The 15485-nt window shown below is 40.5% G+C and overlaps 1 protein-coding gene across 4 annotated transcripts in view; it reads left to right on the plus strand.

The window, feature by feature from the left end:
* The window catches only part of cacnb2a (calcium channel, voltage-dependent, beta 2a), a 74106-nt gene extending 59533 nt beyond the window's left edge, over positions 1-14573 (plus strand). For all 4 annotated transcript variants that reach the window (XM_085468212.1, XM_085468214.1, XM_085468213.1 and 1 more), the window contains 7 exons: positions 265-345; positions 463-521; positions 3092-3201; positions 5694-5845; positions 7572-7667; positions 8164-8346; positions 11193-14573. In XM_085468212.1, coding sequence (XP_085324338.1) covers positions 265-345; positions 463-521; positions 3092-3201; positions 5694-5845; positions 7572-7667; positions 8164-8346; positions 11193-11930 — 1419 coding nt within the window. In that variant the 3' untranslated portion in view covers positions 11931-14573. The remainder of the gene's footprint in view (positions 1-264; positions 346-462; positions 522-3091; positions 3202-5693; positions 5846-7571; positions 7668-8163; positions 8347-11192) is intronic.
* Positions 14574-15485: the final 912 nt, after the last annotated feature.

Below are 15485 nucleotides of genomic sequence, written 5' to 3' on the forward strand. Positions count from 1 at the left end.
ATAAATATTTTTCGTTTACGGTAACCTCCTTTGAAGTGTCACCATTAAAGTTTCTGCAGCAAACTGCCAAATCGGTTATAAATCAAAGCTTGTTTGTTTTTTTTCGAACCAGCTCGGACGTCCCGTTTCATGGTTCATAATGTTTCAGTGCTTTTAAAATGTCTACTTCGTTGTTTTTCCACCCCCTTAAGTGATTTGTGATGGTGAGCGTTTACTTTGTCTCCATAAATGTGTAACTGTTTTTCTTCTTCTCTCCTTCTGAAGACGGAGCACATTCCTCCGTACGACGTTGTGCCTTCCATGCGGCCTGTGGTTCTGGTTGGACCGTCACTGAAGGGCTACGAGGTGCATCAAAGCTTCAACTTTCCAAACACAACACTGAATTTTCTTTAGTATTTTCTTTAGTAGTTTAGAAAACCTGACTCATTGACTCTTGTTCTCTCTCCTGAATCTCGTTTGCAGGTGACAGACATGATGCAAAAAGCGCTGTTTGACTTTTTGAAACACAGATTTGAGGGAAGGTAAGCTTCCTGTGACCTTTTTAAAAACACAAGCTCCCATCCCGCTTCCTTCCTCACTCTTCTAAGTCTATAGGCTGGTATTTATCTCTCCCTCGAGGTTAGCTGAGGGAGTGTGTAACAAGTTTGTTTGGCCTGGAGATGTGTGCCGCTGCTTTAAATAGGCCCTCTCCATGTCCTTAATAGGCCATAATGGGCCCTAGAGCCGAGCAGGATTCTCCTTACTCAATGCTGAGTCCATCCTCCCACCCGGAGCAGAGAGGTTTTTTAGTTTAGAAGTTGCACAACACGAAAATCCACTCAGATCATCAGCAGCTGCGGAGAATACCGTTTGATCTGCTGATTTGTTTTAAACAAATTTACACCTGTAAGTAATTCCCTGCTGCTGCTCTCTGACATTTGTCTTTGATTTGGTGTTAGTTTTTCTTAGTTGGTTTGGCACAGTTTTCACCTGGCAATCGAGATTCCTACGCCGTGTGCGAGTCTCAAATGCACAGCGCATTTTTATATGCGCTCTCTTGTTGCTTTGGTACAGAATCCTCAGTTATGGGCTGCAAAAGACATGTTTTTTCATAAGCATACACATGTTATAAATCCTCAAAATGTATAAAATAAATGTTTAAATTATTAAACTTTAATTTATCTTGTGTAAAGTTCGTGTTACTAAAGTTAGTAACATGCCCAAACTCAAATATAAACACATACTGTTCATAGCGCTGTTTCCGGAGTTTTACATGTTTGATTTCTATTCAGTGCAGTTTTGTTTAGTTCCCACAGTGGATGTGCTCTTTTCACTTCAGTTTTTGTGTTTTTCGCTAGCTTTAGTGTTCGTTTTTGTTATTGACATGGGTGGTTTTGCCGGAGTTTCAGAGCAAGACGTGACATAGTACAGCAAAGCAAACAACTACAGACAACCACAGTCACACAGACATCTCAGTCCCAGTAAACATATGCACCAAAGCCTCGTCAGCCTGACAGCGTTGACACGTTTGACCGAGCCGACAAAGACTTAAACTGAAAACATTTCTCGTATTTTTTTTTATTTAGTTTTGTAGGGACAAATATTATTTTAGTTCGTTTTATTTCAGTTAATGTTTTTCCAGCAAATACAGATCAGACATTAACAACATCCACATGGTTTTTATGTGGGATACTTTTCCTTTATTTATATAACACAGCAGATAGACAGAGGAAAGAGAGGGGAGGAATGACATGCAGCAGAGCTCCCCGGGTGTTCAACCACTGACTGAGCTGTTAAGGCTCTTTAGCTCATGTTCGTTGTATCTACAAAATCTGGAAAAGTTAGTGAAACCATGCACAGCACTCCCCAAAACACCTCCAAATGTCTGCAGGGAAGGGTGAGCAGTTGTGATATAGTATCAGTATTGACAAACTGTTTGCATTTGATGAACACGATCAATGAAAAACAATACAATACGACTTCATTGTCTGCTTAGGGAAATTCGTCAGGGACTGAAGTGCTGTCACAGAAGCTGCCTTTGCAACAAGTCAATAAGCATTAAAAGAAAAGAGAAATAAATAAATAGATGAAGAACATTAGTGTAAAGTATATTTTCTTGGCATTTGTGCTCGTGTTAAGATGTAATCATTAATGGTGTCCCAGTTGGTTGAGCTGTAATGGTAACAAGCCACATTCTTCTTTTAGTAGAACAGGGGTGGTGGATTTTTTTGTTTGACTAACTAGGTCATGGTTTCTCAAAGGAATTGCTGCTGAGTTCTTCAGATGTATTTTTGGAAGCGTTGAGCATCGCAAAGCAAGTGCTGTTCAGCTGCAGTATATTTAATAGAGAAGCAAACATTTCTACAACCAGTATCTCTAATTCTGGGAAACCAAACATCAACAAAAACAAGCAGCACTGCACAGCAGAGGTTAAACATGTAGATTTTAATTTAGAGTGAACTGTCCCTTTACCCTGGAGTTCCTGTGTGTAGGACACCACCTTTATGACACGAGAGCCTTTACTTAAAGCAACAATGAAGGGAAGTCTCATTTTAGTCACATATACGCCGATCTGGTATCACATTTTGAACACTGACGGGTGAGGTGAATAACACTGATTATTATCATCATGGCACCTGTTAGTGGGTTGGTGGGATACATTAGGGGAACATTAGGAGACTAAGTCAGAGCAACTCCAAAACTGCAGCTCTTGTGGGCTGTTCCCGGTCTGCAGTGGTCACTATCTAGTGATCCTCTTTCCGATCCAACAGACAAGCTATGGTAGCTCAAATTTCTGAAGAAGTTAATGTTGGTTGTGGTAGGAAGGTGTGAGAATACACAATGCATTGCAGTTTTTTAGCTGTTTAGCAAAGCAGGGACCAATACACTATTAGCCAGGTGGCCATAATGTCATGCCTGATCGCTGTAGCCTAAATGTTTATAGTGAGCATGATGCAGGGCTTTCAATGACGTGATGATTGCTCTTAATGCTTTGAGAACTGCAGCAGTGTTTCAGGAAATGTGCTCAAGCAGTGGATAAAAACTGCTGCCCTCAGCAACATCTCGTTTTAAGCCCAGATCTACTGATTACTTCTCCCATTTCTCGTGACAGAATATCAATCACTCGAGTCACGGCGGACATCTCTCTTGCCAAACGCTCGGTCCTGAACAATCCCAGCAAGCACGCCATCATCGAACGCTCCAACACACGCTCAAATTTGGGTAAGTTTCTTAGAAAACTCTACACCTGGGAACATCTGGTGTTTTGATTCATAATGTTTTCAAGGAGACCAGCTTACGTAGCAAAAAGGAAGGAAACGATTAAAGAAACTCTTGACAATGGTAACGATAACTCTAGACGGCCCTGAATGGCCTTGGCTGGCCTCTTTTGTTTGGGATGAAAGATGGAGCGCAAACATGCAGTAATAAGTTCAAGAGCTGCTCTGATTTGGCTGAGGTTGATTGGGGTTTAGATGTGATTAGAATGAAACAGATTCCAGAGTCAAACAGAGATGACAAGGCTAATCTCTGCTATGTATCACCAGAAGCATCAGTCAGCAGCCACAGCAGAGGAAGAAGGCAGGAAAAAGCATAAAATAGAAGCACATCGTGTGTTAAAAGTGCAGTTTTTTAATGATTACAGAGAGCCGCCACACTATAACTTTGACTTTGTTCTTCTTCAGATAACGAAGTCTTTGTCAAACCTACTTTTTCATTTAATATACTAAACATAAAGCTTTTAAAGTTAAGGACCACTCAGGGTGTGTTTTGTCATTCTTTTGTTCTTATTTTGTCTCTCAAAGCTTTTGTTTTCCTGCCAAAAGAGCAAAGAGTTATGCATTTGCTTTCTATGTAATTTAAGGCTTTTTAAGAGAATTTTACCATCAAAAGTGACATTGGCTTGAAGCTGTGCTCCTTTAAGATGGATGAAATGATTTCAGGAAAAGTTGGAAACACGTGAAACTGGTGACCCTCTGTGGCATTTTTAAGTTGGAAAATGAGATTTTGAATGAGCTGTTAGGCTGGAATGTTTTCATGTTATCTTCAGACTGTCGGGACTGGAAGTCATGGAGCTTGGCCGTGATTTCTCTCCGGACTGGGCCTTCCTGAGTTATTTGTAGGATTGTTTTTGCAGTCACGTCGTCATCTGCTGGAGTGGGAGTTGTGTGATGTAAGAGTCGGTATCTGTTAGAGGTAACATAATGTGGCTCCTCACTCACTCAGAGCTATTAGTCTCCAAGCCGTGTCCCTGAAGTCATGATGTCTTTTGAATATTTAAGTCTCTGTGAGGCAGAAAGAGCTATGCCCTAAATCACTGATGCAGGCTCAGATTTTTAAAAGGCGTACTATATGACTGATGGACTCTGAGCAGTCATAAAAATTCATCTTTAATAATAACTAATAATCATTTTTTAGCCACGCTTTCAGTGTGGCTCTAGGGATCCACATTAAAATGGGATGTCTCAACAACTAATGGATGGATTGTTGCAAAAATTTGCGCAGATATTCAAAATAAATTGAAATCACGCTTGGGATCCTTTTTAATCTAGTGCCATCGTCAGGTATAAATCTGTCAAATATATATTTGTACAGTGGTGGATGGTCACATTAAACATGCCCCTAGTTTCCAGTAATGAGGCCAGCAAAAGTAAGGCAAGTAATCCCTATGAGCCAAAAGACAATGTTTTTTACACTCATGGATCTGTATGACATCACTTGTGTTTACGAGAGGCAGCCAATTACAAGAGTCAGCTTAAAGAGAGAGGGGGTGGAGCTAAAACAACTTCTTTCAGACAGTAGATGAACTTAAGGCATGCATCATTGTTCGGTTTAAGATAAATAAGGAGTATTTTTAACTTTAAATCATACACAGCTACTCTAGGATAGTCCATAATAAAATATGGAGTTAGGAGTATCTTTAATATTGTGAATATTTTGCAATAAATTAAGCATAAATATTAATGGGGCCTATTATGTTCATTTTCTGTCATCCTAGCAGAGAGCTGATCTGCGATAACGAACTCAGCTGTTAAAAGACGAGATCATTTTTGTTTTTATTCTTTTTGTTTTATCAGTAATCATGAAATATATTTGCACAGGCACATCAAAACAACTTGTGAGGTGTTTTTAGATGACACTACAAGATTTGTGATGTCTTTGAAAGTCAGCAACAGAGGATATATTGGTGTTAATCGGGGTTTCGGAAGTGAACTTAATCATTAAGGGGATCTGGTAAGAATGCATGAAAGAAATCAGCTATTAAGTTATGATCTGGTGCATGAAAGTTTATTTATCCAACTTTAAATTAATTGCAGTTGTGAGTATGAATGGGGAAACAACACCAGTGGACTGCTCAGTGTGGAAAATAAACAAAGACAAGATTAGACTTAAGCCTCTTGGTCATAAACTTCCATAAACATAAATATAGTTATTGGTTATGCTAACAAAGAAATGGCTAAGTTGAACTTGAGTAGCAGGACTGTCGCCCAATGAGAAGGTGAAAAAGAGAGTGCAGATTTTGAGTAAGGAGTGAAAATAGGGGGATTTCAATCAAGTGGCAAAGAAAGAAAAGAGGAAGTGTGCCACTGATAAACAAAGTGCAAAACAAACCAGTGTTACACAAGCTACTATCATGATAAATCCCCCTGACGACTGATAAGAAATAATTTCCTGCTCTGAAAAGAATAAACCCAGACCTCTGTGTCTCCCTTCAGCTGAAGTCCAGAGTGAGATTGAGCGAATTTTCGAATTGGCGCGGACGTTACAGCTGGTGGTTCTGGACGCCGATACCATCAACCACCCATCACAGCTGGGAAAGACTTCCCTCGCCCCCATCATTGTCTACGTCAAGATCACCTCACCCAAGGTAAGAGAAATGATGTCTGTAGGAACAGAGAGGAACAGATGCACTTGCCAGTGTACATGTGCTATGATGGAAAATAAGGACAGTGAGAAAACGGCTCAGCAGATGTTCCCTGTACTCTCATAAACGTGTTAGTCAGCTCCGCTAGTTTATGTGTGTCTGTCTTCACGTCGTCCTGTCTTGTCACCGCTTGTATTGTCTCTCTGCAACTGCTCTCTGGCTTTAAATCCAGCATGTCAGATGTGACTGCTACTTTGAGAGTGAGAAAATGCGTGAGAGGACTGATTCATCACTTCGACCTTCAACAAGTGTACAAAAGGCTCATGAGTCAGTGATCAATAAAAAGCACATCTCAGAAAATGAGAGAAAGCAATAGCTGATGAACAGACACGAGATGCCAGCTTTAAATCACAGTGGCAGCAGATTAAATCACACTCGAAGTGGGGAAAATAAATTGCTCTTTATCACCTGGCCTCTTAATTACACCCAACTGCTGCTTCTTATACACTAAGTGTAACTTTTAATATGTTGTATTTGTATAAATCACAGTTAAATGAGTAGAATTACTCAACTTCATTAGCAACTGCACAAATGAATGTAAAGACATCGTACGAGCTAAATATTCTGTATCAAAAGTAAAAATAGCCAAAATTGCTGCATTAAATTATTTCAGGCAACACGGCTGTTTAATTTTCATGCCTCCCAAAATGGTCTTGGATGTGGCAGCATTTATTTTGGGAAGGTTATATTTATTTATGACATACACAAAGTCTATTTAATGACAGAAGTTTGACATTAGCCATCAAATATCACCACGTGGCACGAACCTGGTAGTTTGTGGAAAATATTGAATGTTTATTCTACAGTAGTAGCACATTGCAGCCTGCCGCACACATAAAACAAAAGTATATTTCAATACAAAAAGTAGTTTTCATATCATATTTATATATACTCTATATGCACAGTTGTACAGAGATGCAGGGGGTCCCACTGTTGCCTCTCAGCAAGAAGGTCATGTGTCCGAAGGTGGCCCGTCGAGTGGAGCTTCTTCCCACAGTCCAGATACATGCATGTTATGTTAACTAGTGATTTTAAATTGACCATAGGCATGGTTGTGACTGGTGACCTGTCTCTGGTATGCCCCGCCTTTCACCCTGTGACAGCTGGGTATGATAAATGGATAGTTGGATGGATATCCAGTATAACCACAAATAAATACAGTGTGCTGGTGTTAAAATGAGCAGGGTTATTGTTTATTATCTTTTTCACAAACTAGTTAGCAACTTACTGATAGGAGGGAAAAGAGTTGTGCTTTTTCTGCATTGTTTTCTGTAAACAAACAAAAATCCCACATGCTGACTGGACAACATACCCGATGATACTCTATATTTCAAGAACAGATTATAATCACCAAGAGAAATATATTGGTCAGGCTCTAGATATCATATATAAGTGCCAATGGCAGATTTAATTGACCAGTTGAGCCTTAGGATTTGAGGTTTTCAACCCACATTTATGGGGTCTCATCTAAAAATGGGTTTTAAAAATTCATTACTATCTATCTGTAGTGCTGTAAAATGAATCCTTCTAAGATTACATTAATTGTCCACCTCCAAAAGAAGCTCCTGTTTAAAGCTGAGAAACTTGTGTGCTGCACGCACAAAGCTTTAATTTAAGTTTGTCAAAAACAGCCGTGACCTTCTTGCCTTTCGTCCTCATTTGCCTTCAGGTGTTACAGCGGCTCATCAAGTCCAGAGGCAAGTCGCAGGCCAAACACCTCAATGTCCAGATGGTGGCCGCCGACAAGCTGGCTCAGTGCCCTCCTGTAAGTCTCCACAGCGGACCGAAATTACTGCCAATTTTAATCCAGTGTGTGAAATAACTTGGAGTTTTGTTCTTTTTGGCTCTGGGTTTTAATTTGTGCATATCTGAAGTCAGGTTTTGTTTATTCCTTTATAATTTCTGCCAGTTCTATTTCCGTCCCTCTCTAATCTGCTTACTTATTATTTTAGAAAATGAGGCAAACCCTCCAGTATTGTGAAAGCGGAGGTTTAATTTCATTTAAATAGCAGTCAGTATCTTTAGGGATTTACAGTTTAAGATTTTCTGCAAAATGAATACTTAATGTTATCTAGTGTCTAATCCTGTGAGTTGTTTCTAACTTGCCCCGATGGTTTTTTTTATCGTTTTTTGTTTCCTTAAAGATCACTTTAAGTCTTTTAATGTGAAGTTCCACATCAGCGCTGGCTGGTTTTGTTGACCCTGTCATGTCTCCGTTCCATTTCCTTCAACTCTGACTGCGCCCGTTTCTCCTTTCGCAGGAAATGTTTGACATCATTCTTGATGAGAACCAGCTGGAGGACGCATGTGAGCATATGGCCGATTACCTGGAGGCCTACTGGAAAAGCACTCACCCCACCAGCTGCAGCCCCCCTGACCCAGTGCTAGCAAAGCTACCCACAGCCAGCCTGCCCTCCAGCACGGCCCCGGTCTCTGGCGTGCAGGTACAAGTGCTGAGCATACTCTGGGCCAAGGGAGGCCATGGAAAAGGAGGGGATCCAGAAGTGTGGGAGGCAGGATTAGAAAGGAAGAGATGAAAGAAATCAGAGCGTTGAAGAATTACAAAATGTTGTAGTTTGCATCTACAATGTCTGCTAAAAGTCTTTACTTTTCTCATATTATGTTATTCTTTAACATATGCACTACAGGTAATGTGTAAATTAAGAATAATCTACTTTATCTAGGATAGGTACAAGGGTATGAAATACTAAGGAAGAAACTGAATTTAAAATGCTCTACAAGAACCTTCTGATGCATAAAGAGGAACTAGATCAGAGAAAACATCAAATATAAAAGGACGAACAGGAGCTGACAGCAAGAAAAGAGTTAGCAGAGACAAAACACGCTTCAAGAGATGGGAACAAAATTCATATTAACAGGTCAAAACCAGAGGTGTGGACTCGAGTCACATGACTTGGACTCGAGTCAGACTCGAGTCATTAATTTTATGACTTTAGACCTGACCTTAAAAAATGTTCTAAGACTTGTGACTTGACTTGGACTTTTACACCAATGACTTGGTACTTGAATTGGACTTGAACCGGTTTACTTGAAAAGACTTGATATTTTACCCCAAATATAAAATTTAACATGCATATTATATAGAGATTGAAAATGTGACGTCATTCACGGGTAGAACCGCAAAGGATTCTGGGAACTCGTGGCAAGAGGTACTAGCGCACGCAGGCTTTCAATTAAAATCAGTCACACAGCGATAAAAAGAAACACAAAAATGTCAAGAAGCTGTAGTATCATTAACTGCAATAGCCGGTCGCATGACAGCCACGGGAAGCCGACGGGTAAAGAGATCGGTTGTTATCGGATTACGTCGTTGAAGAGAAATTGTTCAAGCCATGTTTCCGAAGTAACAAAGACGCGACGGATGGCCTGGATTGCAGCCATTCAAAGATCAAATATAACGTCCCAGAACACTCCAGCTCACAGGTTAGTCTGCTCCAAGCATTTACACGAAGGTCAGTGTTTTTTAGTAGTTAATACGTCATTTTCATAACATAATTGGTGATATAGGTTACAAGCAAGTCTGGCGCTGAACAGAAATTGTGGTGCTATGCTCCTTTATTTATTGTGCATAAATAGTGAATTGTCCTGACACAATATTGCGTTTCGCTTCTGTTATTATGGTACATTGACAAAAACATATACTTTTATTCACAGGATAAAACAGGTTTTTTGTATCACTAATTGCCCAGTACGATTACAGCATACAATATTGTTGTCACTGCTACATTTCTGTAATGCTACCAGAAATTATTTCCACTGCTAATTAATTACTGTTGAGCTCAAAGGTCCTATTAATAAACGGTTAAGGAATGTGTATTTATGACGACAATTTGTGAGACTGGTAAACTTATGATACGTACGATGGTCTTTCGTTCTACACGGTGCATTTCAAGGTCCTGCACCCATCCGTCGGTAAACTGTACCTGGGCTTGTTGCAGTGACCTGAAGTTACTAAACTTCATGAGTGTATGCACTCACTCCAAGAAGCGTATGATTATAAATATGCATATAAATATGCTACGATGAGATAGCTGACTTCATCTAACTAGCAAATGTTGTCCAGGCTACGTTGGTGATGCAGTTTTTTTTTTTAAATGATATTTTAAAAAAATATATCATTTATTTATGTATGATATTTTTGTCATGCGATTTCAAAGCCGGTCCTACAACCGCATCCAAGAATAACATGCAGCTTATCTCAGAAATGTCGGTGAAAATTATTCTAGGAGCTAGGTTTAATTGAGCTGCATTTTAAAGAGGTGCAATTTCACAATTTGTGTATATTTTCTAAGTTCACTATTTTGTCATGTGTTGAGAAAAACACAGATTAAAAAATTACATGGTCTAATATTTACATTTAGCATAACTGCAACATGCTTTTTTTCGTTTTTTTTTTAAAGACTCGAAAGGACTTGAAATTCAAAGTTTCAGACTTGTGACTTGACTCGGACTTTTACACCAGTGACTTGAGACTCGACTCTGACTTGCCTGACATTACTTGAGACTTGACTTGAGACTTGAGGATAAAGACTTGAGACTTACTTGAGACTTGCAAAACAATGACTTGGTCCCACCTCTGGTCAAAACAATGCTGTTATCACGTTCAGTTGATTAATCGTGGCTGATGCTGATGATACAGGAGACCCCTGAAGTTTAACTACCACAAAACATGTAAAACTCAATAGAATAAAAACAGTTTAGAGACAGTTTGGACGTAGACAGAGAGCTGGACTTTAGTATTTAACATGAAATCATTTATTTTACTTTTAATAGTTCCTTTTCTAATGTAGTTCCTTTTCAGCTCAGCTCTAAACCATTGTTTTTGTTTAATATATTTTATAACAACCCTCACCGTTATGGGCAGTTTCAGTCATCTGTAAATGCTGCATAATCCCCTTATCTGCCCTTTCTCTATCCACTGCCATCACAATGTAAGACTGAGAGCGAAGAAAACGCTGATATTGATGAGGAGCAGGAGTGAGCTTGTATTTGCTAGTGTGGTAAGTGCGGCGAGGTCGAGTGATGAAAGCTGAAGCCGAGGAGCACGCCTTGCTTTTTTTGAGTTCTTACTCCTGGGTCAGAGTCGGCCGTGAATGGATTTGACGAGAAAGCGTGTGTGTTCAAGTGTGACATCTTCTTCTTTGTAGTTCTGTGTGAATTTTGGTGAAACAACTGGGGTGGTGTGATTTTTAGTTTGCGTGTGCTTGCTGTGATGTTTTCTGGTTTTGTATGTGTCATCGTACTGACTGATGTGTGTCGCTAATCTCAGGGAAACAGTACAGAGCAGAAGGGAGATAAAGTGGAGGGGAAAGGCTCCAGAGAGGATTACCAGCACCACCATCACCGTCACCACCATCATCACCACCACCAGAGCCTGGACCAGGGCGATGCTGACGCAGAGGGGGAGGAGGAGGGCAACGAGGAGGAGAGGCCTCTTAGGACAGAGTCATCCAGGAGATCCCAACACGTCCACCACCGGTCATCTTCTACCAGGACTGAACACCACAACCACCATCACCACCACCACCATCACAGCAGTAAAGCCAAGGGCCTCTCCCGGCAAGAGACTTTGGACTCTGAGACCCCCGAGAGCAGGGAGAGCCGAGAAAGTCGAGAGAGCAAGGACTCGGCTTGTACTGAGCCGCGCACTCAGCGTCTTCAGCAGGAAGAGGAGGACGATGAGGATCAAGGGGAGGGGCATCCCCAGCAGCAACAGCATTACGAGCCACTGCCCCACCGGGACCACAACCACCATCACCACCACCACCATCACCGCAGTGGGGCGGACGAGGCCGGTCACAGCACGGGACACCAGCGCTCCAAAGAGCGCGAACAGGACCACAATGAGCGGAACAAGCAGCGCTCTCACCACCACCACCGGCCAGCACGCGACCACCACCATCACTACTACGACCGGGACAGAGAGAGGGACAGAGAAGGGGAGGTAGCTCCAAAAAAGAGGGGTGAGGCAGGGGAATGGGCCAGAGACTCATACATCCACCAGTGACAGACCAGAACCCCTCCCAAGGCCCTCCTGGACTCTGTTCTGTCCTCCCATCGTGCTGCTATACCCTGAAAAACCACAGCATCCTATTTATGTACACTTCTTTGTAAATGCTGTTGCATCTTTTTCAATGGCAGGATTTTGATTACATAGATACAAATATAAATATATGAATATATGTATGTGTGTATCTATGCATAGACGTTGTTTATGTGTGGATATGCATGAATATTCTCAAATATGCATATTTTAAACCTGTGTTTGATAAAGCATGACACAAAAGCAGAATTTTTTCTGTACTGAGCTGTGCTTTCTGTGATTAGCATTATAATTTTTATTGTTTCTAATATTATTATTATTATTATTAAGTTGTATTGCTTGCTACCACTTGAATAATTTGTTCCTTCAGACTACTGCGAGGGTTGACCAGCCATCATACTTTGATGTTGTAGTTGCAGAATAGTTTGACACTTTGGGAAATAACACTTGCCTACATAGTTGCCAGTTTATTATGTACACCTAATGAGTGTAGGGCAGCACGGTGGCACAGTGGTTAGAACTGTTGCCGCACAGCAAGAAGGTCCTGAGCTCAATTCCACCATCAGGCCAGGGTCTTTCTGTGTGGAGTTTGCATGTTCTCCCCGTGTTTGCGTGGATTTCCTCCAGGTACTCCAGCTTCCTCCCACAGTCCAAAGACATGCAGTTTGTGGGGATAGGTTAACTGATTAATCCAAATTACCCATTAGTGTTAATGTGCGCGCGAATGGTTGTCTGTCTCTCTGTGTTAGCCATAACACTTCCCATAATTACATTGAAAACTATAGAAACTACTCATTTTCTAAGTAGTCTGCTTGTACACCTCTGGACTGCTTTCAGAGCTGCTCCTGTTTTTAGTTTTAGGTCACTTGAGACCTTGCACATTTGTGCTGATTTAACCACAAACCTCAAAAGAGCTTCTGTTTTAAACAGATCAGCTTTAAGGTTTATCATGATTGTAACTCATCGTGATAATTAGCTTTCAGGCTACAACCAAGCAACCAAACAGAGTCCAACCCCAGTGACAGTGCTTTAGGTCAGGACCATGCTCGTTTTTGTCTTCATATTTTCAAGATTCACATAGTTGTCAGTTTATCCACCAGGACCAGACTATTTTACGAATGTTCTGAGGCACGCATTTGTGGGGAGAGGACCTGAATGGTGGCCTGTACCATCTATAAATGTCCTACTACAAATAGTCTGAAATACACTTAAAATAGCAGCAGTTCTTGAAGTGATCAAGGGGTCCACAAGGAGACAACTTTGATTGGTAGACTGGACAAAACGGCAGACACAAATCCCTTTTGGGGTTGTGTCAAGAAGAAAATCCAGTGTAAAAACTCTACCAAACCTACCCACTGTGAGTAAGGGATCAGCCAAGCGTAGCATCTCTAAGAAGCTTAACAGCTTTCAGTACTTTAGTAAGTATAAATCACAGATTTGAGAATAATCATAAAGTTGAATCAATGACTGTTTGATTTAAAAAATAACTGAATACTATACTCTTCATAAATGCAGCACTGTTATATCAGACTGCATTGATTTTTAGCAGGTGAAAAACTTGATACCACTCTCATATCTGTAGGAATGTAGAGCCAACAGCAGGTTAGCTTAGCACAAATAAACAGGAGGAAAGAGCTCATGTGAACAGTTTCTCTGAAGGTAAAAACCACCTACCAGCACCTCTAAAAGCTCAACAATTACCATTTTGTGTTGGTGAAATCTGTACAAACCCTACAAATAACAGGTTGTGGCATTACTGGGGGAGGGGGATTCGTATATGAGAGTGGTATCGCTCTAACTCTAACAGCGTATTTCCCAAAGTGTCAAACTGCTCGTTTTATGTTCATCACTTACTGCTTAGTTTCTTTTTTTGATTCCACGGGTTTTAGATGTTACGTTTTAACATATTCATGCCTTCTTGCAGGCGCACCTTAGTCTTGCCTTACAAGACAGACAAAGAGTTCTCCAGTAACTTCCTCTCAACACATGCAGTACTGTTCTTTGTATGGGTCCAGAAACATTTTATAACATTGGAACAGGCTTTTTCACATTGGTTTCAAGTGAAAGGGATTTGATATAACATTCCCACCAAATCGTAGGTCCTGATGATTCATCTTGGATTAATCCTGACCCCTTTTCTAACGAATTCCATTTAAGTCCTACTTTGATTTCTTAGTACAAACAATGCTAATTTTAGGATTTGTTGTTCAGTGTGGGTATTTCTGAAATTCCAAAGAAACAAAAATAATTCCAAGTGTTTACCAGATAAATATTGCCTTTAAGTTTTTGCCCTCTTTTCACTCTTCTGATTAAAATACAGGATCTGGTTAATGGATTTGGGGATATTTTACCTGCTCTATATGCCTGAGTCAACAACATCATCAAAACCTGAATAGACTTTAGTTGATCTTTGAGTCCGTGCACTCTGGCCCTCTGTTTACACACCATCTCCTCACCTTTTTTTTAAATGTTTTTTTTGCCTGATAATTGTAATTATAAAAACTCGTCCATTTCTATGCTACATTGGTAGCACTACAGATTTTATAACAGTGTACATGTGTACATATTGCATAAATACGAAGAATAAAGTTGGAAACAAACGACTGACGCAGTGGGAGACCGTTTTGATGTTTGTGTCAGCAGAAGACCCAGACAGAGGAGGGAAACGGTGAGTCTATAAATAGTCATCTGAAACTCCACTAAAAAATTGAGGTAGACTCACCGGCCTGCCTCCTGAGTTGTCATGACAACCCCGACATGAATGACAATGCTGAGGGGATGATTCTAATATAGGAAGCTGCCTCGACACACACTCACAGCTGCCTTCATAACAGACAAACTCAGAGATGAGGCATATTTGATCTTGAATTTTAATGTGAAATCGGGGGAAAAACAAATCTTCAGTGGTGCAGCGAGTCCGCACTCACATGCAGCTTAGATGCAGGGAGGTGAAGTGCAGCGCAGACAGATGTGTGCGTGGACTGATAAGAGTCTGATGTTATTCCCAGGAAAGGGGATTGAGCTGAGGTCATAGTGAAGGTCCTCAAAATACTGCGTGTCAGAAGAACGGGACAGATGTCGGTGCACTGCTGGCACGGATCTATAAATTGCACACAGGCTGCGGATTTATTGGACATCCATTTTAAATTTGCACTGAATAAATTAGTTCCTATATTTGGCAACCATAAGCACGTGTGAACATGTAGCAATATGTAACACACTATAATGTGTGTGAGCAGATATGAAGTGGAAGTGGAGAATCAATTATTTTACCAAGCCTTTCATTATGGGAACATCAGAAAGCTTTGAAAAATTGAAGATCATAAGATCACACAGAGAAATAAGATGCCATTGAATGTCGATTTTCATCGCACCAAATATCTAGACCCCAAATATTCTAATGAATATGAAAAAGTGCCAGATGTTTCTGTAACGTTTTAAGCCTTTTCTGTCTAACAAACCATTTTAATTAGTAATTTAAGCACAAAAGGCACCTAACTGAAGAGACGAGCCAGTGTT

This window comes from Copadichromis virginalis, linkage group LG9 (assembly GCF_057382275.1).
Source record: "Copadichromis virginalis isolate Kocher_CV1m ecotype Utaka linkage group LG9, C_Virginalis_male_GT1.1, whole genome shotgun sequence".
In the NCBI taxonomy this organism is placed as follows: Eukaryota; Metazoa; Chordata; class Actinopteri; order Cichliformes; family Cichlidae; genus Copadichromis; species Copadichromis virginalis.